The sequence below is a fragment of the Hemitrygon akajei genome, chromosome 14 (assembly GCF_048418815.1).
Source record: "Hemitrygon akajei chromosome 14, sHemAka1.3, whole genome shotgun sequence".
NCBI classification, from domain to species: Eukaryota; Metazoa; Chordata; class Chondrichthyes; order Myliobatiformes; family Dasyatidae; genus Hemitrygon; species Hemitrygon akajei.
In genome coordinates, this window is record NC_133137.1 from 20,565,905 (window position 1) to 20,593,118 (window position 27,214).

The 27,214-nt window shown below is 41.4% G+C and overlaps 1 protein-coding gene and 1 pseudogene across 1 annotated transcript; one reads left to right on the top strand and one right to left on the bottom strand.

The window, feature by feature from the left end:
* Positions 1 to 2: 2 nt before the first annotated feature.
* morn3 (MORN repeat containing 3) lies at positions 3 to 27,214 on the top strand. The gene is made up of 5 exons (XM_073065593.1): positions 3 to 414; positions 9,899 to 10,056; positions 11,733 to 11,892; positions 20,901 to 21,085; positions 23,218 to 27,214. The coding sequence occupies exons 1-5, from the start codon at positions 270 to 272 to the stop codon at positions 23,320 to 23,322; spliced, it is 753 nt and encodes a 250-aa protein (XP_072921694.1). The 5' UTR covers positions 3 to 269; the 3' UTR covers positions 23,323 to 27,214.
* On the bottom strand, positions 15,398 to 17,025 carry LOC140738371 (armadillo repeat-containing protein 8 pseudogene; annotated as a pseudogene).

Sequence of the window (27,214 nt, forward strand, 5' to 3'; positions counted from 1 at the left end):
CGAAGCGCACATTATAGTCCCACGGGAGCGTCAGTGACAACAACTGGGATTGTTGTCAAATATCCTGCTATTTTGATCCTTGAGTTTATGTTGTTGCTGAAATGAATTGTCGGTACTGTTCGCTAGGTCTTTCAAATCCCATTTCCGAGGAAGCATTATTGTAAGTTATTTAGCCAAGCTTGTTGCTTGGCAACATACTAATCGTTCCGTACATACCCCCTCGGGAGTGTGCAGACCGTAATTCTTACCGAAAGCCCCATCAACTCAAAATGCCGTTTCTGAGACCTCGAAAGCCAAAAGAAAGCCCCTGGAAAGAATGGGATCGGAACGCGCAGAAAAACGGATTGAAAAGCACTGTTTACACGGTGAACGGGGATGAATACACGGGAGAGTGGCGGGACAATAAGAAGCATGGTATGAATTATAATCATCCTATGCATTTGCTTACAAGCATGGTGTTAAAAAGTAGAATGAAAATAATTTGCAGAGAGTCCGTGCGATGTTATCTTCCACCTTTTTGTTATCATTTCTTGGGACTTGGGAAAGGCCATTAACACACACAAAATGCAGGAGGAATTCAGCCGGGTTAAGAGGAAAACCTGATGAAGGGCCTCGGCCGAAATGCTGTCTGACCCTCTGAGTTCCTCCGGCGCTCTGTACATATTGATCCAGATTTCCAGACAGCCCTGTATCATTAGAAAAGGATATTGTATCCATAAAAACACCAGTGAGCTGCCAGGCTGTTTCAGAGGGCAGTTTACGACACCGGTGTGGCTCTGGGATCAGATACTGGTCTGGAAAGGAAAGCAGATACTTTTAATTTTTGTTTTCAGATGTGATGAGCCTATAGCTTTACAGTTTCCTGTACACTCAGTTGCTCATGATATTAAGTGGACTGAAGCATATTTGCTTAAAGTTGTCTCATGCGATGGTGGTGGGGCTGTTAGAAACTTAAGGTGGATGGGTCATTGCTAATGATTTAAGATTCACCTTCAACGATTGTGTGCTGGGTCCTGCAACTTTAATGGACAAAGGTGTTTTTGGATTGCCTTATTAGATGCTTAATTGTTCCCTACCATTCACAAATAGAAGTGTTGGAACTATAGAACTTTGACTCAACCCGAAGGCTGTAAAATTAGGTTAGTTCTGTCTAGACACACTGTTTGGCACTGAGGTAGTTCCGTGTTTCGATTTCGCAAGATTGGCACCTCATTTTTAAGAATGTGCTGTACTGCATTATCTTCGGTATTCCTCATTGAATTAGGGTTGATCCCTGATAGGATTATATTAGTAGTGTTCAAAGTTCAAAGTAAATGTATTATCAAGTCTCCATGTACAACCCTTCGTTTGATTCGTTTTCTTGTGGGCATACACAGTAAATCCAAGAAACACAATGGAATCAATGAAAGAACGCACCCAGCAGGTCGGATAAACAACCAATTTACAAATGACAACAGATACGAAATATAATAATAATAATAATAATAATAATAATAATAATAATAATAATAATAAAAAAATAAGCAATAGACATCAAGAACATCAGATGAAGAGTCCTTGAAAGTGAGTGAATAGTGATGTCCAGTGATGGATTGCGTGAAGTTATCCCCTCTGGTTCAAGAGCCTGATGGTTGAGGGGTAATAACTGTTCCTGAACCCGGTGGTGCATGTCCTAAGGCTCCTGTACCTTCTTCCTGATGGCGGCAGCAGCGAGAAGAGAGCATGTCCTGGGTGGAGAGGGTCCCCGATGATGGATGCTGCTTTCCTGCGACCACACGTTGTGTAGATGTGCTCAATGATGGGGAGGGCTTTATCCGTGATGGTCTGGGCCATGTCCCACAATTTTTTGTAGGATTTTCCTCCTCCTTGTCGTTATCTGCGATTATACCAACAGTGGTGTGATTGGCAAATTCAAAGATGATGTTTGAACTTTGTTTCCCTACATTGTCATGAACGTGGAGAGAGCAGAGCAGTGGGGTAAGCTTAGCTAATGACGATCATTTTATCATCAAAACCAAACTGGTGTCCATGCAAACACGAGGAAATCTGCAGATGCTGGAAATTCAAGCAACACACACAAAATGCTGGTGGAACACAGCAGGGCAGGCAGCATCTGTAGAAAGAAGCACTGTCGACGTTTCGGGCTGAGACCCTTCGTCAGGACTAACTGAAAGAGGAGGTAGTAGGAGATTTGAAAGTGGGAGGGGAAGGGGGAGATCCGAAATGATAGGAGAAGACAGGAGGGGGAGGGATGAAGCTAAGAGCTGGAAAGTTGATTGGCAAAAGGGATACAGAACTGGAGAAGGGAAAGGATCATGGGACGAGAGGCCTGGGGAGAAAGAAAGGGCGAGGGGCAGCATAACCACCGGCACTGGTGCAATCACCACTGGTGCTACGTAGATCGCAGCAACCGCCTCGGCCGCCTGATAGGCTTAACCTGTAAATATACTTGTAAGAAACTTCACCCCGTGGGGACTCTCTTTTAAAACAAAGGGGGGGTGAATGTGGTAAACTATGTATACCTGTCTGGACACAGTCCTCTGCTGACTGCTCCTGTGGCTCCTCCCACAGACCGCTGAATAAAGGTGATTGGAGGCACTGCTCCTCCCTCAGTCTCCGAGATGCCCTGCTCTGTTTTGCTGCTAATAAAAGCCTATCGTTCACCCCCCCCCCCCCCCCGTCTCCGAGAGTTATTGATGGTGCATCACGGGTACAGAAAGTGATTTTAAATAACATTTCAATGGCAAACTCTGCCATCTTCATTAGGGCCCCGGAGGAGTTTATTCGTAATATACACTGGGAAAGCACTAAAAAACAAACAAAACCTTTCAATGCTGGTAATCAACCAGTCGACTTACTCTGAACTAGCTGCAATGCAACTATATCCTTTCTTAAAATAAGAGACCAAGTTTCATACAGTCCAGCTGTGGTAACACACAGTTGTAGCAAAGCTTCCCAACTTTCTGCTCTATCCACATGCAATAAGTATCATATTACATCTCCCTTCCTAATTAATTGCATGTCTGGCTGTTAACTTCTTGTTCTCTCAGCTGTGACCACACCCAGATCCCTGCAAACAGCAGCATTTTGTTGTGGCACTTACAGCCATGGAAACGTTATGATGCAGGTTGAAACATTCTCCCAAGTCTCTCTCTATTCCTCCAAAGTTCCTAATATCCACCCCTGTATTCTACAGTACTGTGCAAAAGTGTAAGGCTCATATGTATAGCTAGGGTGACTATGGGTTTTGCACAGTACTGGAGTAATTTTATGTATTGCACTGTACTGCTGCCACAAAAAAAATTCCTGACATATGTGAGTGATGATAAACTTGATTCTGATATGAATGTCTATTGTGGACTGAGTGTGGGAAGGGGTCAGGGAGAGGGGAATCATGGCTGGGAAAAGAGGAAGCGGGAGTGGGAAGCAAAAGAGAGAGATTATGTAATGATCAATAAATCAATTGTTTGGAATAAAATGACCTTGCCTGGCATCTCGTGGCTGGGTGTGTCTGCACCTGTGCTAACCCCGTCCCATCACTCCTCTGCCACCTGTCCCACCGCCCTACTGCACTATGATTTATGAAGGCCAATATGCTAAAAGCTTTCTTTACAACCCTATCTACCTGTGACACCACGTTCAATTAATTATGGACCAATATTCCCAGATCCCTTTGTTCTACCACACTCCTCAGTGCTCTACTGTTCACTGTGTAAAACGTACTCTGATTGGTCTTACCAAAGTGGACCATCTTGCACTTAAATTCCATTTGTCATAATGTAATTCTTATGGTAATTTATAGTACGTTAAGTATAGATAGATAGATAGATAGATAGATAGATACTTTATTCATCCCCATGGGGAAATTCAACTTTTTTCCAATGTCCCATACACTTGTTGTAGCAAAACTAATTACATACAATACTTAACTCAGTAAGAAAATATGATATGCATCTAAATCACTATCTCAAAAAGCATTAATAATAGCTTTTAAAAAGTTCTTAAGTCCTGGCGGTAGAATTGTAAAGCCTAATGGCATTGGGGAGTATTGACCTCTTCATCCTGTCTGAGGAGCATTGCATCGATAGGTATGCACTGTGATGTTATACCTGATTCCAATTTTGGTTCTGAATCTGATTTTGAATCGGTTTCTGAGTTCCTCCAGTGTTTTGTGTGTTGTTCCAGCTGAGCCACTGATCAGCTTTGATTTCATGTGGTTTGACCAACTAATACAAATGCCCTTTCCATTAGTTTTTCCTCATAGGAATGTCAAAGCATTTAAATGACTCTGTAGTTAGAAATTTAACCACATTTTGTGCAAAAATCTATTTCATTGAAGAGTCATGATACTGATTCAAACCCTCATGTGCTAACATAGCACTAAGGGTACAGGACTGACATTGACTGGTCTAGAGGGGTGAATCTGGGGTCTGCTCCAGCAGCAAAGACGTTTCTGTTCAATTAATTCAATGAATTTAGAATTAAAAACTGGTGCCAGTAATAGTACTATAAAAATGCCACCATTACTAGTATGGGAGGGGGACTGGTATTGGGGGCCACTGCACAGGATCGGAAAAAGCTACAGAAAGTTGTAAACTCAGCCAGCTCCATCGTGGGTACTAGCCTTCCCAGTATTGAGGACATCTTCAAAATGCAGTGCCTCAAAAAGGCTGCATGCATCATAAAGGACCCCCATCACCCAAAATATTCTGAACATTAGTACTTAAACAATATTAAAATCATAGAATGGTCACAGCCTAGTAAAAGACCTGTTTGTCCATCAAGTGTATTCTAAATCTCCGCCAGACCAAATCTCCAGACCCACCCCAGCACTCTCTCTAACACCCTGCAATGATATTATATCATTTTATTTATTTGGAGATGCAATGCAGAATAAGCCTTTCCAGCTCTGCAAGCCATGCCACCCAGCAACCCCTGACAATCCTAGCTTAACCCTAACATAATCATGGGAAATTTTTACAATGACCAATTATCACCTGCCCAGTACATCTTTGGACAGAGGGAGGACACCTTTTTCATCGTACAACTACTCAATTCTGTCCTGAATGCCATAATAGACCTTACCTCCAGTACAAGTGCAGACAGCACATTCCTGATTCCAATGACACGCTCCCATACTGTGTCAAAAATTGTATTTTTACTTATGTCACTCTTAATCTTCCTCCTTTTTTTAATTTCATACCTGTAACTCTTAGTCCTTGACCCCTCTGTCAAGTGTATCAGCCTGCCACTACTTACTTTGTCCAGACCTCTCATCATTTTATCTAATCTTCCCTTGGGCTTCTCAGACCTAGCCTCTCTTAATCTATCCTTGTATCCTGGGATCTGTTCTCATAAATCTCTTCAGGGTCCTCTCTAATGTTTCACATTCTTCCTATAAAACAGCCAAAAAAATTTAACACAATATTCCAGCTGACAGTGGACCATTGCTTTATAAAGGTTTAGCCTGCCTTCATCTCGCTGTATCTCATTGATGAACTCCAGAATTGGGAGTGCCTTTGTCATTGCCTTCCCAGCTTTTGATGGCTTGTGCACATTTCCCTGCTTGCCATCTCTCATTACCCCATTGATCCCTTTGCTCCTGAACCCCTTTCAGAACAGAATCCTTTTTTCTACATTGCTTATTTTTAATCCACCTACCAAAATCCATTGCTTCATATATCTCTGCATTAAACTTATCTGCCCATTCAATCAGTACTGTCCCTGGCAAGGGCCTTACCTTTGACCCCCGGTGTCCACACCTGAGTGACTTCCACTCCCGCCACCCACCGAGTTCTTCCTGTGTCACCTCTGTCTCCAGCCCTCTTCTTTGAGAAGGGTTCCCCATCCCACACCAATGAACTCTTCTTCAGTCTCCAACCCTCCTCCTCCCCCCCTTCTTGCACACCCTGATCTGGTTTTCTGTCTGTTCTGGATCATTCCATCTTTAATTGCCAATGAGACATCAATTTCAGCACTTCTCTCTCCTCTCTGAAACTTAGCCCCTCTGAATGCACTACCCGCTACTCGCTCCGCACCAATCTCAACCTCACCAATAAACCTGCAGACAAATGTGGTGCTGCTGTAGTGTGATGGGCTGTCCTGTACGTTGCTGAAGCCAGGTGGCAACTCTCAGACTCCGCCTCTTACCTACCCCTTGAAAAGGACCCCACTTGGGAACATCAGGTCATTGACTCCTGCATCAACACCAACCCTTATCGACTCTGGAGATTTCCTTTCCACTGCTACCATCCTCCTAGTTCCATGACCCCAAACTAGTTGTTTCTATCTCCTACCCAAGATCCACAAACTTGACTATCCTGGAACGTCCTTTGTTTCTGCCTGCTGTGTCCCACTGAACTCATACCTTGACTCCATTCTGTCCCCCTTGAACTAGCCTCTTCCCACTTATATAACTGACCCCTATATCATGCTCTCAATATCATCAACAGCTTTCAGTTCCATGGCCCTGATTGCCTCATTTTCACAATGGATGTCCAGTCCCTTTAAAACCCCATCCAGAAGGCCTTAAAACTCTCTGCTTCTTTCTCAACAACAGACCTGCACAGTCCCCTTCCACCACCACACTCTTGTTTCTGATCAAACAGGTCCTCACACTCAACGATTTCTCCTTCGGCTCCACCCACTTTCTCCAAATTCAAGGTGTAGCCATTAGCATCCATATGGTTCTCAGCTAAGCCTGCTTTCTCATTGGCTACGTGGAATAGTCTATATTTCAAGCCATTCCTGGTAACACTCCCCAACTTTTCTGCATGACATTGACCACTGCTTTGTTGCTATTCCATGCATCTAAGCTGAGCTCATCAACTTTGCCTACAACTTTCACTCTGCCCTTAAATTTACTTGGTCCATTTCAAACACCTAACCCCACCCCCTTCTCAATCTCTCTGTATCCATCTCTAGCGACAAACTGTCTACTGACATCTTTTACAAATCTAACAACTTTCATGGCTATCTTGATTATAGCTCTTCCTACCCTGTATCATATAAAAATGCCGTTCTCTTTTCTCACTTCCTCATCTCCGTCGCATTTGTTCTCAGAATGAGGCTTTCTTTTCCAAGACATCAGAGATATCCTACTTTTTCAAAGAATTGCCTTCCTCCACAATTGATGCTGTTTTCACCTGCATCTCCTCCATTTCCCAGACATCTGTTTTCATCCCATCTTCCTGATGCTTTTACAGGGATAGACTTCCTCTTGTCCTCACCTGCCACCCCACAAGACTCTGCATTCAGCACAATTTTCTCTGCAACTTCAGCCACTTTCAATGGGACTATTACAATAGACAATAAACAGTTGGTGCAGGAGTAGGCTATTCGGCCCTTCTAGCCAGCACCGCCATTCACTGTGATCATGGCTGATCATATACAATCAGTACCCCGTTCCTGCCCTCTCCCCATATCCCTTGACCCCGCTATCTATAAGAGCTCTATCTAACTCTCTCTTGAATGCATCCAGAGACTTGGCCTCCACTGCCTTCTGGGGCAGAGCATTCCACATATCCACCACTCTCTGGGTGAAAAAGTTTTTCTGCATCTCTGTTCTAAATGGCCTACCCCTTATTCTTAAACTGTGGCCTCTAGTTCTGGACTCACCCATCAGCGGGAACATGCTTCCTGCCTCCAGTGTGTCCAATCCCTTAATAATCTTATATGTTTCAATCAGATCCCCTCTCATCCTTCTAAATTCCAGTGTATACAAGCCCAGTCGCTCCAATCTTTCAACATATGACAGTCCCGCCATTCCGGGAATTAACCTTGTGAACCTATGCTGCACTCCCTCAATAGCAAGAATGTCCTTCCTCAAATTTGGAGACCAAAACTGCACACAGTACTCCAGGTGTGGTCTCACTAGGACCCTGTACAGCTGCAGAAGAACCTCTTTACTCCTATACTCAATTCCTCTTGTTATAAAAGCCAGCATGCCATTAGCTTTCTTCACTGCCTGCTGTACCTGCATGCTTGCTTTCATTGGCTGATGTACAAGAACACCTAGATCTTGTTGTACTTCCCCTTTTCCTAACTTGACTCCATTTAGATAGTAATCTGCCTTCCTGTTCTTGCCACCAAAGTGGATAACCTCACATTTATCCACATTAAACTGCATCTGCCATACATTTGCCCACTCACCCAACCAGTCCAAGTCACCCTGCATTCTCATAACATCCTCTTGACATTTCACACTGCCACCCAGCTTTGTGTCATCAGCAAATTTGCTAATGTTACTTTTAATCCCTTCATCTAAATCATTAATGTATATTGTAAACAGCTGCGGTCCCAGCACCGAACCTTGCAGTACCCCACTGGTCACAGCCTGCCATTCCGAAAGGGACCCGTTAATCACTACTCTTTGTTTCCTGTCAGCCAGCCAATTTTCAATCCATGTCAGTACTCTGCCCCCAATGCCATGTGCCCTAATTTTGCCCACTAATCTCCTATGTGGGACTTTATCAAAAGCTTTCTGGAAGTCCAGGTACACTACATCCACTGGCTCTCCCTTGTCCATTTTCATAGTTACATCCTCAAAAAACTCCAGAAGATTAGTCAAGCATGATTTTCCCTTCATAAATCCATGCTGACTCGGACTGATCCTTCTACTGCTATTTGTTTTGCTGTTTCTATTTTTCAATCACTTTAAACCACTTTTGCATTTTCAAATGATTACACATTTAATACTATCATTTAGATTTACAGTTAAGAGTCAGTGGGTCACCTGATAGTTTCATGGTCTGGTCCGTGAAGTCCGCGTTCCGGTTCACGGTCCAGTCCGCGTACTCCGAACTCCGGGTCTTCTGGCTGTCCGTTGTTTCAGTTAGGCTTAATCACAGGCACCTGATTCTCATATTAGGGATGGAATATAAGTGGCCCTGGGTTTGAGTGTGGTTGCTGGTTTGTCTTGTTGGTATCCTGTCATCTGATGGTGGGATCTGTCCCTGCCTCTGTTGGGAAAGTCAGGCTGTCTTTGCTGTTACCCTGAGGCTGGATTGTTCCCTTCCTTCCCTCTGAAGCCCTGCTGGCTACCCACGCCTGTATCCTCGCCTGTATTGCCGTCAAGTTCAGCCACCGGAGTGAGCCTGGAGCCTTGCCACGCCAACAGGAGGAAATATCTATTGTTGAGCTTGGAGCTGTCTCTTTGTGTCCCCGTGTTTAGTGTCCGTGTATGAGTCCTGGCCCTATGTCCTGTTCCCAAGGAGGTGTCCTGGCTCTGTGTTCCTGTGCTCCATTTCAAGGCTCTGAGGAGGTTCCAGTCTGTGTCCAAGGCTCTGAGGAGGTTCCAGTCTGTGTCCCAAGTCCAAGTTGTAGTGTAGGCCCTGGTCTCATCCAGGGCTAGTGTCCGTGTCCAGCTACGCCTCTCCCTGCTTCTGGTTTGCTCTCCCTCGATCAAGACCAAATCTGAGCTTCATGTCCTCGTCCAGCCCTGGAGTCCCACGTCCAGTCCTTGCCTGGATCCGGAGTCCAAGCCCGAGTCAAGACCCAGGTTCCAGGTCCCTGTCCAGTCTCTAGCTCGGAGTCCTTGTCCAGGTTCCTAGTTCCTCATCCAGGTCCCACTTTCCTACTCTAGTCCTAGTCCTGTCTCCTAGTCTCGTCCAGGGCCTGTGTCTTGTCCAGCGTTGTTTCTTCCCCACTTCCCTTGCTTTTTTGATACACCTAGTCCTCTCCCTAGTACTTCGGTGTCTGTGTCTTGCATTTGGGTCCATTCCCAAAGCCCACCATATGACAGATAATGCCTCAGTGGAAGATTGTGGTGAATGAGGCTGCTTTGATGTGCTCAAATGCTGAATATTTTAAAAGAATCAGATTGAAAGCTATAAAAGAAGGCAACATTAATTCCCAAATTTTAAATTATTTCCCATTATTTATATTTTAATGCAAACAGGAAAGGGAACACAGAAGTGGAAATCTAATGGTGCCATTTATGATGGTGACTGGCAGAATGGAAAAAGAAGTGGCTTTGGAACCTACAGCTTACCTGATCCAGTCAGTGGAGAATTTAAAAAAGTATATTCAGGCGAATGGAAGAATGACAAAAGACACGTGAGCAGAGAATGTTTTCATGATTTAAGCAATAGTTATTTGTTCAAAATAGCATCGTCTCTGATACAGAAAAGGAAAGTTGAATGTCAATTAGTCTAAGCCAGAAATTTAAAAACAGCCAGTAAAAGGTGATGATTGAATGGCGGAGCAGACTCGAAGAGCTGAATGGCCTACTTCTGCTCCTATACCTTATGGTCTTATTGCATAAGTAAAAATATCAGCAAATGATAAAATAGGACCATTTCACAGTGAGATAGTCGGGAAAAATTATATTGGGAAATAAGGAAATGACAGAGAAATCAAACTAAGCATTTTGCTCCTATCCCTGCAGGAGAATATACAGAAAACCTCTAAATAAGAGTAGAGAAAATAAGGAGAAAGAAATTAGCTTTGTAAAACCGGTATTAGTAGGACTGGAAACCAATAAATCCTATAATTGTGTGTAGGATTCCCTAAAGGTCAACTTGCAAATTTGCAGTGGTAAGGAAGGCAAATGCATTCATTTAGAGAGGTTACATGAGCAAGAGTTGATGCTTGAGGCTTTATGAGACATTGGTCAGACCACACTTGAAGTCTTGTGCGCAGTTTTGGGCCCTTATCTAAGAAAAAAATGCAGTGGCATTGGAGAGGGTCCAGAGGAGGTTCACCTGAATGATTTCAGGAACGAAAAGGTTAAAGTATGAAGTCCGTTTAACGGCTCTGGGCTGTTTTCTATAGCGGTTGAGTCTTGGACTAGAGAGCACAGCCTCAGAATAGAGGGACAGCCATTCAGATATGAGAAGAAATTTTTTCAGCCAGGGTGGTGAATCTGTGGAATTCATTCATTGACGGCTGTGGAGGCCAAGTCATTGAGTATACTTAAAACAGAGTTTGATAAGTTCTTGGTCAGTCATGGTGTCAGTGGTTATGGGGAGAAGACAGGAGACTGGAGTTAAGTGGGGGATGATAAATCAGCCATGATGGAATGGCAGAACAGACTCGATGGGCTGAGTGGCCCAATTCTGGTGCTATGTCTTATGGCACCATCATCCGTAGTTTTAACTAAAATAACTGTGAAGGTAGTGGATGCAATGGTTATCTTCACAAATTTTATAGATTTTAGAACTGATCAGAGGTTAGAAGTAGGCAAATATAACCCCACTTTTTAAGTAAAAGAGAGAGAAAATGGACAATAATGGATAATTTAGTCTGACATCAGTGGTATTGTAAATGCTAGAATCTAGTAAGAACGAAGGAAAATAAAAGATCTAGCAGAATTGACATGGATTTATGAAAGAATGTCATGTGTTATAGAATGGGATTATTCCATGAACTGGCATAGCCTTGATGGGCCTAATGGCCTCCCAATAGTTTAGTGAAAATACGAGATATGCAGGGACAATGTTTCCCCAGGATTGAAGTCTGGAACCAAGAGTCACAATCTCAAGATGAGCTCTTGCCAATTGATGACTGAGATGATAATTTTTTAGTGCAGTTTTGGAATTACCTGTCCAAGAACTGAGCAGTCACTGAAGATATTCAAGTGAGACCAATTGTTTTGTATATTTAAAGAGTCAAAGGCTATTGCAGGATGGAGACATTGATGAAAAAGATTAGCCATGATTTTCCTGGATGTCAGACATGAAGGGCTAATTATCATTTTGACTTTGTTCTGAATTATTTTTGTATATCGGCAGGGCCTGGGAACCAACTTTTATTCAGATGATGATATTTACGAGGGCCATTGGTATTACGACAAGAGGGACGGCTGGGGTAGAATGTACTATGCAGATTGCTCTACTTATGAAGGTGAATGGTCTAATGACTTGCCCCATGGTCAGGGAATGCTCCGTCTTGGTGAGTAGTGTTTTACAAGATACTTACTAGGATTATTTAAGATGATCACTAATTTTCTAAACTGGACAATGGTAGCTTGAATGCAGTTTTAAAAAATAAATTTGCATTAAGAAAAAAAGAATTAAATGAATCAAATTTATTTCTAGAGCTCATCTGTTTATTTCATAGTTAATGTCTTTTACCACCTTTATCTTTTAGCCACTTATTCAGTAGTCCTCAAAATCAACAAGTGTTTATTACTAAAACTTACCTCCAAAAATAAAATCATTGCGACATTAATATTTCTATACTCCTTGGTTCCACTTTACAACATAAGATATTCCACCTCTTTTTTTGATTTAGATTTTCTCAAATTAGAATCGTACAGCACAAAAACAGGCTATTTGGCCCAATTCATCCATGCCAACCAGTGGGTACCCTTCTGTATTAATTCTGTCACCTGGCACTTGATCCATAGCTTTCTATGCCTCAGCAATTCAAGTGCTTATCTAGACATCTTTCAAATGCTGTCAGTGACCCAGCTACAACCATGCTCTTGGGCAATGCACTTCGGGTACTTGCAACTGTGTGAAGAAAATCCCCTCTACTGCCTTACCCTAATCCTATGTTGTTTAGTTCTATTGACTTTGGATATGGGGAAAATAACTCCATTCTTGCCCCATCCTAAATTATAATATCTCAATCGTATCCCCTTTTAACCTCCTCCACTCCAGGGAGGTACTGGCCCGCGGCGGAGTGGCATCAGCGTCGGACTTCGAGGTGAATGGTCTTGGTTTCAAATCCGGCCAGCTCCTTGCACGCTTTCCATTCGTCCTGGGTTCAGAGTCGTGGAAGTGACTTGGCCTTGTAAAAAAGCATACATTTTCTAATGAAAAGGCAAGGTTATAAAGCACAGAAGGGAGCAACAACTCCAGGGAGAACAGACTTGGCCTCTCCAATCTCCTAATAACTGAACTGTTTCATCCTGGGTAAATAAAACCAAACCTGGCAACCCCTCCAGCACTATTACATCTTTCCTATACTTTGGTGAACCAAACTACTCCAGCTGAGATCTGATCAAGGTTTTATAAAGTTGTAGTATAACTTCCCTACTTCTGTATTCAGGGTGCAGTCTAATGAAGGCCAGTATCCCACATGCCTTTCTAACCATTTTATCTATCTGTGTTGCCACTTTCAAGGATCTTTAAGGTGATAACACATGGACTTGTGCTCCAAGACCCTGCCATTCAAGTTGTATGTCCTAATCTCATGAGTGGTCCCAAGATGTATCACCTCACATAATGTTTGGATTAAACTCCCATTTCACTAATATCTGCAACCTAATACCTATCACACTATCTACAACGCTGCAAATTTTTGTGTCATTTGTGAACTTGTGTCTTTTGCCTTCTATGTCTACATTCAAATCATGCACATAGATAATACAAACAGCAAGGGCCCTATCACTGATCCTTGCTGATGCTGCCAGGTTCTCATACTCTTAACCCTATCTCTGTCAGCTATTCTGCTATTGTCAGTTCATTATTTTGTTTTTCACTACTTTGGATTGTACTACAGCCTTTGCACCATTCTGCTGTTTTGTGCTCGTTGTTGTATTTATTATAAACCTTGATACCATTTGCTTTGTGGGCTTCCTGCAGACAAGGGCTTTCATTGCACCCTGGTGTATATAATAATAAACTAATGCAACTATAATGCAACGAGCAAAGTACTGGAGGAGCTCAGCAGGTCAGGCAGCATATGTGGAGGGAAGTGGGGGCAGTCACTGTTTTGGGTTGAGACCCATCATTTGGATTTAACCTAAGGCCTTGGATCAGACAGTTAGATAGGTAGTGTATTGATCCCAAAGGAAATTACAGTGTCACAGTAGCATCGTAAGTGCACAGATATACAAATATTAGAAGAAAAGTAAGAACGAATTTTTTTTTAAAAAAAAAAGTTACCTCAAACAGTCTAACAGGAGGGGGTCATCACATCCCCAGCTATAGGTTTGACTCGTTGTAGAGGCTAATAGCCAAGGGTAAGAATGACCTCAGTAGCGTTCTTTGGATCAGCCCCAAGTACACAGTATGGTGGTGGCATCCGTCGGTCTCGAGAGACCATGGATCTGTGCCTGGAGTTTCCAGGGCGCAGGCCTGGGCAGGGTTGTATTGGAGTCCGGCAGTTGCCCAAGCTGCAGGCCTTCCCCTCTCCACGCCACCGATGTTGTCCAAGGGAAGGGCACTAGGACCCAAGCAGCTTGGCACCGGTGACGTCGCAGAGCAATGTGTTGTTAAGTGCCTTGCTCAAGGACACAAACACGCTGCCTCAGCTGAGGCTCGAACCGGTGACCTTCAGGTTACTAATGTGATGCCTTGCCCACTAGGCCACGCACCAACACAGTACACAATATACTTGAACACAAAAATACAACTGCAGATGCTGTGGATCAAAGAATACGTACACGACGCTGGAAGAACTCTCTGCTCCTTTACCTCTACAGTTCTTTCATGCTTATCCCCTCCCCCCTTTATCCTTCCTCTGATTGGTTCTCCACCTGGCGCCTCTAGCCCTTCCCCGTTCCCTATCTCTATTACTGGGCTTCGGCCCTCCCCCCCCATTCCTGATGAAGGGTCTCGGCCCGAAACGTTGGCTACTCTTTTCTCACGGATGCTGCCTGACCTGCTGAGTTCTTCCAGCGTCGTGTACATACACAATATATTTGAATTGGTTGTAGCATCAGCCAACAGCACTTTAAAATAGACCTTGGCAATTTATGAGAATGTTTATTGTACATTATACCTGCATGTACCATTAACATAAATAAATGTAGAAAATCCATTTGTCTTGTATTAGTTTATCTAGGTAATTGACACAAGTAACTTTGATATTAACATATTTAGTAATCCTATCACTGATAAGGTTTTCCTTTCACACTATGAATGAGTGTTTTCATAAAGCTTCTTTCTTGGAAGATTGCTGGTCAGTTTTCTTCTCCAATAAACACATCCAACCTGATGCTAAAATCTGTCTTTTATTGTTAAGCACATTCTCAGTTCATTTAATATAGACAGTGCTTTTCATTCCAAATACCACTTATTTTTCTATAAGGGAAATTTGTTGTGTCTTTGGAAAAAAATAGATAAACCAACTTTATTTAATTATGCAGCTTGACTGCCTCTTTCCATCCTTCGACGCCAAAGACGTAACTTTTCTTTGAAGGATCCCAGCTGGGTTATCTATTCTTTGCCCAAACATTATTGACTGCAAATGCTGATCATTAACTGTCTCTATTTCTGTCAGGAATATTTCTATTGAAAGATATGTCCTATTAAAACTCAGAATTTTCTAAAAGAATGAGTGTAAATATTGCAAGCAGTTTTTACAGTTGGAACTCAAGGTCAAGGTAGTCTTGGCAGTAAGGAATTCATGATTACACTTGTGCCTTCAAGTCTGAAAATTATGGGTACATAGTTCTACACCAGTGGTTCCCAACCTTTTCTATGCCCCACACCCCTAGGAAATGTTTTTTTTTTGGTTATTGCACAAAGCTTTATTTACAATTAAACTTGCACACAGCAACACAAATGAACACATCAGCAGGCCACAAATTAAAAGTGATACAGAAACAGAAGCTGAGTACTTCAGTTTGCAGCAGGTAGGTAGGCAAGCATTTATATAACTGGCATTACAGTGCTACTGCATTATGTGAGTCAGTACTATACACTATACTTCACAGTGCTAATTTTGTTACTATTGTTACGAACTCATGCAAAGAATGTAACTTAAATCCGGTGCAGGTCAACACAGGAAACACCAGCACTTGTCATTCCAACATGAATATGTCACAACTCATTTTCCTAGACAAACGAGTCTCAAGCGCATTCATTCTTCAGATCTGATTATGCTCTTTGGTAAAGTCACTGTTAATTCTCTTCACCTTGTTGTCAGGTTGACGTCACTCCCTGCCTGTTGGTTGCCAGGACTGGGGGACGCCCCTCTCCTAGACTCACCTTCTTCCGGTTGTCTTCATCATTCGCTCCAAGAGAGGCGTACAACTTGAATGCAGCTTGGCGAAGTTCATGAGCATGTTTGAGGTCATGGTCAAGCCTTTTGATATCTGTGATTGCACAGACTGAACTAGGATACTTGAAGTAATCCGCAAGCATGGCAATAAGATGATCCGTGATGCTGGCAATCCTTTGCAGCTCCACATCAGGTTCTATCAAGTATGCCAAAGTTTCAGCACCTTCCACACGCTCTTCCAGCAGTCGCTCTTTACTGCACATCCTAACAAGGCATGGGAGAGTCTTTAAAACTATACTGTTATCATCTGTTCGAATTGCTCCAGCCCTGCACATGTACGTCAAACATTTCGCAGATGTCAGCTGCATTTCAATAGGTTTATCCCTCTGCATCATCTTCACAAATACTTGGGGTAACAATTCACCATCTACCAACACATTCACAAGAGTCAAAGAAGCTTGAGGATTTTCATAAGCCAGGACTGAAAAGCATTTTAATGCCTGCATCTGAACTTTGTATGACGTTGAGGTCAGTAGATGCGCAATGTTCTGCACTGCACCATGGTTGAACAACACAGCCTGATGCTCTGGAGTCTTGCAACAGTGGGAAAAAATCTGACAGATATATTCTTGTATATATCGTGATTTACTGAGCAAGGACATAAGATGAGGAACCACTGTAGCATCTGTATAAAGAACCTCTACAGGCGTCACAGGGCTTGTCAATATTGTGCGAAGACATTGAAGACAAGCTTCTGTAAATTTAAGATCTGGAAGAAGGAGACCTTATAGTAATGCTGGAATTATGTGACAGTCTAAAAGAGACTTGACATTATTTTCTGTCCCCATTGCGAGACTTCCTAATACTACAGCACATTCAGTTTTAAGTTCAACAGTTGAAGCTTCTTGTTGTAGTAGGTAAAGCAATCTTGGTATTGCTCCCAGGACAATCAGATTAGCTTTTTGCTTGTTATTTCCAATTACAGCATTCTTCATATCAATAACTCCTTGCAACACTTTCTGTGGGTCAGGATCAAAGAGACGGTCAACATAATGACGACTGCTGGCTGTAACTTCCGAGAGCACACTCATCCGCATCGGGGCCTCCAGCAGGCACGCCATCGTCAGCAGCCGCCCCCTAGGAAATGTTTGATTAATGTTCGCACCCCCTACAAAAGTAATATCACATTTGAAGATGAAGAAGTATAACTTCTAATTTTTGAACCACAAATTGAACCACATACAATACTGCGGGTGAACAACCCGAACTTTAAAAAATAAGCTTTTAACTCAGTGCATAAAATGCAAATATAAATTGAGCAATTAGATTCTAATTTATTCAGAAAAAAATTGTAAACAGTAAAATCAATCCCAATTGTGAACATAAAATTCAATGGCTTCTTTGCTCCTGCTTCTCATTCATGATTTTGTCAAAACGTGGAACTTTCTTGCTGACTGTGATCCGCAGGTCTGCCTGTGGATTCAGGCGATTCCTAGATTTTGTCTTGATTGACAAAAGAGAACTGAATCCAGATTCACACAAGTATGTTGTTGCAAATGGAATGAGGTCACGGAGTGCTTTTCCACCAAGTCTTGGGAACATATCCAGAGCTGCACACCAAAACTCCTCCAAAATCTTGCTTTCAAATTGCATTTCAAGAGCTTGATTTGTCTGCAAATCAATAAGATCTTCCTTCAGCTCTTCATCATCTGACATTTTCTCCAAATTGTAGGAATATGGATTCATGATCCATTGTTCTGAAATCTTCAGGTATCCAGCAGCAAAATATCCATCAAACGATTCTGACAGCATTTCCAAATGAGCCACAATTTCTTCACGCACAGTAGGAGTTATGGATCCAGCATCATTAACCATCTCTTCTAGTGAAGGAAAATTTGAGAGACTGCCTCTTTCCATCCTTTGACACCAAAGACGTAACTTTTCTTTGAAGGCATTCAACTTTTCACAAGCCTTCAATATGTTTATCCCTTTTCCTTGAAGAGGAACACTCAGGTCATTCATACGAGTGAAAATGTCAGCTAAGTAAGCCAGCATTTGGGTGAATTCCTGTGATTCCGTTGCCCCAACCAGATCACATTCACGCTCCTCCAGAAAAACTTTGATTTCTTCCCGCAATTCAAAGAAGCTGGTTAAAGCTTGTCCTTGTGACAACCAACGGACTTCTGTGTGGAAAAGCAAAACTGAATGCTCACTTCCCAGATCCTCACAAAATGATTTGAAGATGCAATGGTTTAAAGCATGCCCCCTGATCCAGTTGATGATCTTCACACAAATATCAAGGACTTTCTTCAGATTTGGAGGCAATGTTTTTGATGCGAAAGCATGCTGGTGAAGAAAACAATGGGTAACTTGCAAGTCTGGAATCTCCTTTTCCATCAATGCAGAAAAGCCAGATTTATTTCCAAGCATTGCAGGTGCCCCATCAGTGCACACAGAACCAATGATTTTAATATCTAAATTATGTTTGGCAATTAAGTCTTTCACCAGCTGCATCATATCCTTTGCAGTTGTGTTTGTTTCAGATCTTTACAAAACAGGAAATCTTCCTTCACAGCACCATCATTGACATACCTCACTAATGTGATGAGTTGACTACAACTGGAGACATCAGTTGACTCATCCAACTGAATAGAGATTTTAAGAGGACTAGCTCTGACATTTGAGATTACTTGGTCCAAAATATCTTCGCTCAAATCACTGATACGGTTGTGAATGACATTATTTGATGGGGCACCTGTTCAAATTTTTTTCTTGCTTCTTTTCCCAGGATAATTGTTGCCATTTCCAATGCACATGGATTGATGAGATCTTCTGCAATTGTCTGGGGCTTCTTGGATTTGGCCACTTTATATGCCACTTGGTATGAAGCAAGAAGTAGTGGTTTTTCAACAGAAACCAAACCTAATTTTGGAAGAGTTCCTTGTGAATCAAAACTAGCTCTTTTGATTTTCAATGACCCAACATCATGTCCTTCAACATCAGCTCTGCCATGCTTGTTCTTGAAGTGCTCTTGAAGCTTGGATGGCTTCAGATTTGAGTTGGAAAACACAAAGCTACAAAGAATGCACTGGGGTTTTTGCAAGCCATCATTTCCTGTTGTGCAAGTGAAACCAAAATACACATAGTCATCATTCCATTTCCTTCTTTTTGACATGATGAAGGGTTAAGGGTAGAGAAAAATATGAGCTAATATGAGAAAAACTACCTGACTAAGTCAGGGATGACCGCCTTACTCAACCGGACATGCCTATAACAAAGTATCGCGAGAAATACGCTTCCGAATATTATATTACGATATTATCTGCGGTTACGCCAAGATAAATCGTCAGGTGGAAATACTACGGGGACGTGATGCGACTTATTAGGCTACTCTCTACTGAATTTACACACCTATTTCTGATTATTACTGGAGATATGAACTCCCATCACATGATTCAAAGTCCTCGGTGCTAATCATGATACCTCCTCAACTAACACAATTCAAAATTATCAACGATTCAAGAAACAAACCTTTTAAGAGGGAAAAAAAACCCGTCAAAATTCAAAAACTTCTTTAATGCATTGAGACAAATACAAATGAACGACTTCAGCTGCTTTTTATCAAAATGCGGCTTTTTGAAATTTTATAATTGAATAATTTACCTACTATCTGTGGGTTTGGTTTTAACGCGAAGTCGTTACTTGATGGTTGATTCGGGATGTATAAAGATTTTGGCATTATGAGATGATTTTTAACTCTAAGATGTAACCTTCTAGCTAACATTGAGACTCCTCAACTCTGAGGTGTAACTCCCAGGTAACACTGATGAGAATCCTCAACGCTGACTCAGGCAGCGGGAGACTGGAGTGAGTTTACGTCTCTCTCGACTCGGGCAGCGGGAGACTGGAGTGTGCTTGGGACAAACGTTACTACCACTTCTCAAGGCACACTGGCAGCTGGCTGAGTGATGACTCGTCACTCAAGGCACTCTTTATCGCACCCCCTGGGGGTGCGGGCACCCCAGGTTGGGAACCCCCGTTCTACACCAATGTTTTGAGAAAGCACACTGACATCACCCTAATTTCTTACTGCAGAGTTGCCTGAATTATCTTTTAAAAGGGACAAGATAGTCCTTTTGCAGCATTGGGGTGGAGAAGACACCAAATCACTATTGAAAGTAGATCAAGGGAGCTCTCACCCAAGTCTCGGTCAACAGTTGTCCATCAAGCAAATTTCAGAAACATTACCAGGTGATTGTGACATTACCATCAATGGTTCTTGATTGAGGCAATAAGGATAAAGAATTAGATACATCTGTTGGGGTCAACCAATGACCTTGGGTCTCCTCTTTAAATTCCTCACATCTCCGTTCTATCCTGATGTAGCGTTTTTTCAACCTGAAACATTGACAATTCCTTTATTCACACAGATCGACCTGCCTAGTCTCTCCTGCAGATTCTTTGTTGCTGCAAACACCTGCATATCTTATTTCTGATAGGCCATATATTTATTGAGTAGATTTGCTGTGTTACAGGAGACTAATGATAAACATTAAAGATCTATTCCCCAAAATTCAAATTACCCAATTAATACTAGAGGACATCTGCCAATTTTCCTTATTTGCTAATTGCTAATTAAAATTCTAGTTCTGAATTTGCAGGCCATTAGTAGCCTCTAAATGTGATGACAGTACACTTATGCTATGATGATGCACCCTGATTAAACAGAACTCCTGTTGTAATGCTTAGCATAAATATTTGTATCATTGGATGTGTAAGAGTTACTTTTCCTTTTGGCCAATCACTTCCATGTACCTATTGTGGATAATCAGGCTTCAAAATTAAATCTGTAATTTGCTTATATTGACTTAATAGAACGTGATACTCCAAAGAATAACAGTGGGGTACAATATATGTAGTGGTTATACAGTATAACCCTATGACAAGCAATGCTACAAATGTATTTTATTTATATGTACCACTTAAGTCCTGTGTTTATTCAGCTAATGAAAATCGCTATGAAGGTTTCTGGAAAAATGGAAAAAAACATGGATCAGGAAAGTTTTTTTTCTTCGAGAAAGGTCAACTATATGACGGTGTGTGGGTAGACGACATCCCAAAGTGTGGTAAAATGATTGATTTTGGCCGAGAAGATGCTATTAATCCTACTCGCTATCCAATACCACAGGTATCTTAGTTTACTTGACCTTTCCTTGCATACTTGACCTGTACTTCTGGTTGACTTTTACAGATGATATGTGGTACAGCTATGTTTATCATGCATTCTTCTAGTTCTTCGCTTCTGCAAGTAACGTTTCAGAATCTTTAATGTTTAAATAATTATTCCATAAACATCTTCATAATTGAGTCAGTTACATGGATTCTATTACCAGATCAGCATGACACTTAGTGCTAAATTAGAACTTTAACATTTTGACCTTTTGCTGTTTGTTTTACATGTCCAGACCAAGGGTCACCCCAGTTTAATCAAATTACAATATGCAGAGAAAAAGGATCTAGTGCTTTTCCGGCATATATGACGAATGAACTTTTCTCAGGCTTCATCTTCATGAAAATGGCGGAGTTTGTCATCAATTACAATCGATACCTGTGCCCAGCTGGAAGTCTGAGAAGTGTTTATTTGTACTCTATGCAGATATTCCCCGTGTTTGTGAATGTTCATAGGCCAAGTTCCAAGTCAGACGTGACTTACTCCTTGAAATATAAAAGAGAATGGATCTTGCATTTAATACCTGTAAAGCACAGATCCTCTACTGTACATCTCCAGGCACATATGGTGTAGGTGGTCTGCAGGCCCCATATTGGCCACCTTAAAATCCACTGGAAAAAAATCCAGAGAAACATTCTGAGAATACTACATCATCTAATTATGTAGTAAATAACTTTTCCTCGTACCATTGCATACCACCTCTTGGTTTATCATGCAATATACTGTATTCCTTTTCAATTCAGGAACATTGGAGATGGAACAGGAGACGACTTGCTTCACCCTTCAATAAGATCATGCAGATCTTGACCAAGATCTTCTATCTGACGTGCAGACACCTTTTCACCTATTCCTCATAGCTCATGATTCCGGTCAGAGTGTTAATATCATCAGACTTTTGTACTCAGTACGTTTTTACTGTACTTTAATGCACCGGGGCAGTTTCAAAATCAAAAGATTATTCAGGATATCGTCTCTTTCCAAGCACATTCTGTAGTACTTCATGATGTTTAGTTGGTTTTTAGTTTCTGCATTATGTTGAATTTGCATTGATAACTTTGGGTCAGTTAAATGGCTGCTTCCTGTGCTATAAATTTGTGATTTTTATTCACATTGTCACTGAATCCCACAATTAGGTCCTTACACTTTTTTGTTGCATTCTTACTCTCTACTGGTATGAAGACCAGTGCAAGGTGCTTAGTCTCTTGCCTAGATTCTCTTTTTGCAGTATATTTATTCCTCTCTCTAGCACCCAAGGGTTCAAGTTTACCCGAGGAAATCTGCAGGTGCTGGAAATTCAAACAACAACACACACAAAATGCTGGTGGAACACAGCAGGCCAGGTAGCATCTATAAGGAGAAGCACTGTCGACGTTTTGGGCCGAGACCCTTCGTCAAGACTAACTAATTTTGAGGGGTCTCGGCCCGAAACATCGACATTGCTTCTTCCTATAGATGCTGCCTGGCCTGCTGTGTTCCACCAGCATTTTGTGTGTGTTGTTCAAGTTTACCTATGCTTATGTTATTCTTTCTGTCTACAGGTAATTCCTGTATATCTTTTTACTAATTTACTCACTAATTAACAAGCTTTGTTGTCATCCTATAGAATTGAGCCTCCCATGGTGCTGAGGGCTTACCTCTGGCTATGCTCCCCAGGGGAAACCTCTTGCCCCACCAGAACAGAATCCTGGCTGGTGAGGTGATCTCAGACAACTTTTGTAAAGAGACAAGATACTGTAATATGAAACAAACTGCCGGAGAAACTTGGTGGGCCAGGCAGCATCTGGGGAGGCAGAGGGGATGGGCAATATCAAGGACATGCATCAGAACTTATTGGGAGGGTTTCACATTAGTCTGAGTATCTACTTGCACTAACTCGTCTATGAAGGCTAGTTGTACTTCCCAAATACTTGATACTCTTAAAGCATTTGAACAAAAGCTGTAGCAACTCAGCTTTTTCAACAACTAATACAAGATTTTAAAACTAAATGAATACAGTTTAATAGCCACTCCCTATTTAGATTAACCATGGATAATTATTCTTTTAGTACACGTGATAATATTGCAATAAGAGTCTTATTTTGTTTCTTCAGATAAAGCTAAGAAACCCTGCTGCTATATTAAAGGAAGCCAGATCACATTTTCTGTTTGAAAATAATAAGACCTCCAATCAACATTTCATCTCTTCTACAATTTAAAGACCATACAATTCAAGCTTTGGAATGTTCCTGGTGTATATCTAGCCTTTGAAGAATGACATTCTGTATAATTGGTCTTTAAATAGTGCATTTGCAATTTGTGAAAAGCTTCTGAAATAACGCTAGCAGAATTTTGGTGTAGCATTAATTTTGCAACATGGAATAATCTAAAATTGGAACACCTAATGGTTAAGCACTACTGCTGTGCTGAGGATCGACATTGTGTTGGTGGGTTGGTTTGTATTGTGGCTGGTGGACGTAATTGATAATCAAGTCTCAACAATTTTATCCGCAAAGCAAGATTTTTGTTCATGTGTTTCCATTTTACTTGCCTTATTTACTCTGACACCCTTACCAGATTCCATCAGCTATTCATGTGACTAACACATTTCTTTAGAACAATAGATTCCATGATTTCTTCTAATTTCTTTTTCGGCTTTGCTAGTATACGAGTTTTTAAAAAATATTTTAGCACATCATTCTGACAAATAGATTCTTAACAGCTTTCAGTACTAAATTAGAACCTAATTAAGTATCGAAAGCCATGTTTAAATTGCTAAATGCAAATTTGGTGGGGGAAGGGTGGGACAGAAACAAAAGATCCCTTGTGTGTCCTCACTATCCAGTTGGTGTTTGTGAAGACGTGTGGAGAAGTGTTATGTTACTTGACACAGTGATGGCCATGTGCCGAGAAATCTTTGCAGGATGATGAGTCAGCCAGGATTAGTAGGATCAGGTGTGACTGTATAGAGGAAGATAAACACTGATACAATATGAAAAGAAACATTAACCTCAAACCAACAAAATATTTTTAAATTGGACACAGGCAAATACACAAATTTCAAACAGTCTTCAGGATCCAGAAAATGTTTTGAGGGGAAATAGATAGATAGATACTTTATTCATCCCCATGGGGAAATTCAACTTTTTTCCAATGTCCCATACACTTGTTGTAGCAAAACTAATTACATACAATACTTAACTCAGTAAAAAATATGATATGCATCTAAATCACTATCTCAAAAAGCATTAATAATAGCTTTTAAAAAGTTCTTAAGTCCTGGCGGTAGAATTGTAAAGCCTAATGGCAGTGGGGAGTATTGACCTCTTCATCCTGTCTGAGGAGCATTGCATCGATAGTAACCTGTCGCTGAAACTGCTTCTCTGTCTCTGGATGGTGCTATGTAGAGGATGTTCAGAGTTTTCCATAATTGACCGTAGCCTACTCAGCGCCCTTCGCTCAGCTACCGATGTTAAACTCTCCAGTACTTTGCCCACGACAAAGCCCGCCTTCCTTACCAGCTTATTAAGACGTGAGGCGTCCCTCTTCTTAATGCTTCCTCCCCAACACGCCACCACAAAGAAGAGGGCGCTCTCCACAACTGACCTATAGAACATCTTCAGCATCTCACTACAGACATTGAATGACGCCAACCTTCTTAGGAAGTACAGTCGACTCTGTGCCTTCCTGCACAAGGCATCTGTGTTGGCAGTCCAGTCTAGCTTCTCGTCTAACTGTACTCCCAGATACTTGTAGGTCTTAACCTGCTCCACACATTCTCCATTAATGATCACTGGCTCCATATGAGGCCTAGATCTCCTAAAGTCCACCACCATCTCCTTGGTCTTGGTGATATTGAGACGCAGGTAGTTTGAGTTGCACCATATCACAAAGTCCTGTATCAGTTTCCTATACTCCTCCTCATGTCCATTCAATGTTCATGTCAATGAAATTAACAGTAAATGTCTGTAAAATAATAACTAGCAAATGCTTTCAAGAACAAAATTTAACCTCACTGTTCAAACAGCACAACTGAAAACATACAGATAGGGATGATTAGCTTTATTTGTCACAGGTACAGTACATCAAAACAGAGCAAAATGCATCGACCAACATAGCCTGAAGATGGTGCTGGAAGCAGCCTGTAAAAGTGTCACCGGTCTCTTGGTTCCGCATACAGAAGCGTACCCGTAAATCTGGAATTTGTGGGAGAAAACCTGAACACACAGAGGAAACCCAGGTGGACACAGGGAGAACATACAGACTCCTGCACAGCAGAGGGAATTGAACCCTGATTGGGTGATTGTGCACTAATTGCTACTATGCAGATGTACTTTACCTCTCACCGTAAAGGAGACCAACCAAGTCCACTCCAGTTTTTATTGTAATTTCATCAATCCCAATCGTTCCTCTCACACGCTCATTGACCTCCCACCATTTCTCTACGATTCACACCTTTTACAGTAACCAGTTAACATACCAACCTGCATGCCTTAGAGATGTGCGAGGAAACCACAGTGTCCCAGGAAAACCCATGCAACCACAAGGACCACGTGCAAACACCTTACACACAACACCAGAAGTTAGGATTGAAGCTGGGACACTAGACCTTTGAGGCAACAGATTCCTTCCTCTCCAGCCCTTTATCTTCCCTATACACCTGGCTTCACCTATCGCATTCTAGACATCCTTCCCAACCCCTCCCCCCACCCTCACCTTTTTATTCTAGCATCTTTCCCCTTCCTTTCCAGTCCTGAAGGAGGATCTCGGCCTGAAACATTGACTATTATTTTATTTCCCTAGACATTGCCTGACTTGCTGTGTTCCTCCAGCATTTTGTGTGTGTTGCTTTGGATTTCCAGCATCTGCAGACTTTCTTGTGTTTAACATTACCTATTGCACCTACAATTTACCAACAAGATTATTTCAGGTGCATTTCAGGTTTTCTGATTTTTGCCAAATTTATAATTGGGATTAAAGATATGACCAGCACAAGAAAAAAATGTCATTCATGACTGTATTGCACTGCACATTTGCATTCAGTTAAATCTCAGTGTTGATTAGTAAAAGCAAACAAGTGCCTCAAAAATATGACAAATATCGAACATTTTATCAAAGATCCTTTAGATAAATTGAGGCCATTTAAAATTCTGATAAACCTATAATCCATCGTTTGGAAATCTTAATGGTTTGGCATTTGCTCACTGGACCCTATTTCTATGTTGTTTAAACTCACCTGATTTACTTGGAAAGTGTTCTCTTTAGACTGATTAGTCATGTATTGGCATATTGAAAGGAGTCAGTTGGAACATCTACTGGTTCAGCACCAAAAAGAGTCAAAGGTGCTGGATTATTGGCAGTTCACTATACAAAACACAATTATGATTTGAGAATTAATTGTGTTTATATTGAAGCATTTGCTAAACTGCACATTTTAAAGCCCAGTTAAATGTATGCTTTGGAGATACAAGTATCCTTTGGAGTCATTCCATATCTGAAGCAGTGTTGTCCACAAATTACAGAGCGTGTCGGAAATACTGGGGTCAGTTACCATTTGTGGCTGAAGCCTGTCAGGGACTTTGACCTCAAACATGTACACCGTTTCTCTTCCTGCAGTTGCTGCCGTGTTTTCAGCATTTTGTGCCTATTTAAGGTTTCCGGGTTTTGCAGATTTTGTTTTTCTTTACATTCTCCATAGTGTATGCTTATCATTGCATCTCAAACGAAATTCACATGATGAACATCAGGCAGGACTTCTTCCAAAAAACAAGATTTCAAATGTCAAGAGCATGTATAAGTTGGAAAATTTATGAGTTCTGCCAACAGACATCAACTGAAAATCCAGGCGGAAACCCAAATTCTAATGATCAGACATTTTCATGGAATTGCACTGTAAAAATTGAGTACATTCATTTTTAATTATTAATATGAAAAAATAATAGGTTAATTTCAACAGGTACAAATGAAAACTGCACTTCTCACATATGGTATTTGTCTTTAAAATGTATCCAAGCTTAGATATTTAAGGTATAAACTGAAGATTGTCTTGCTGTAAACCCCATTTCTATTTTTATAAACTTGAATTCTGGTATATTAAATTATTCAATTTCT

Excerpts from the sequence above, each read along its gene's own strand:
- morn3 (XM_073065593.1), top strand. The coding sequence starts at position 270 with ATGCCGTTTCTGAGACCTCGAAAGCCAAAAGAAAGCCCCTGGAAAGAA. Across the intron at positions 11,893-20,900 it reads TCAGGGAATGCTCCGTCTTG|CTAATGAAAATCGCTATGAA; the intron begins GTGAGTAGTGTT and ends GTGTTTATTCAG. Across the intron at positions 21,086-23,217 it reads CTCGCTATCCAATACCACAG|ATAAAGCTAAGAAACCCTGC; the intron begins GTATCTTAGTTT and ends TTGTTTCTTCAG.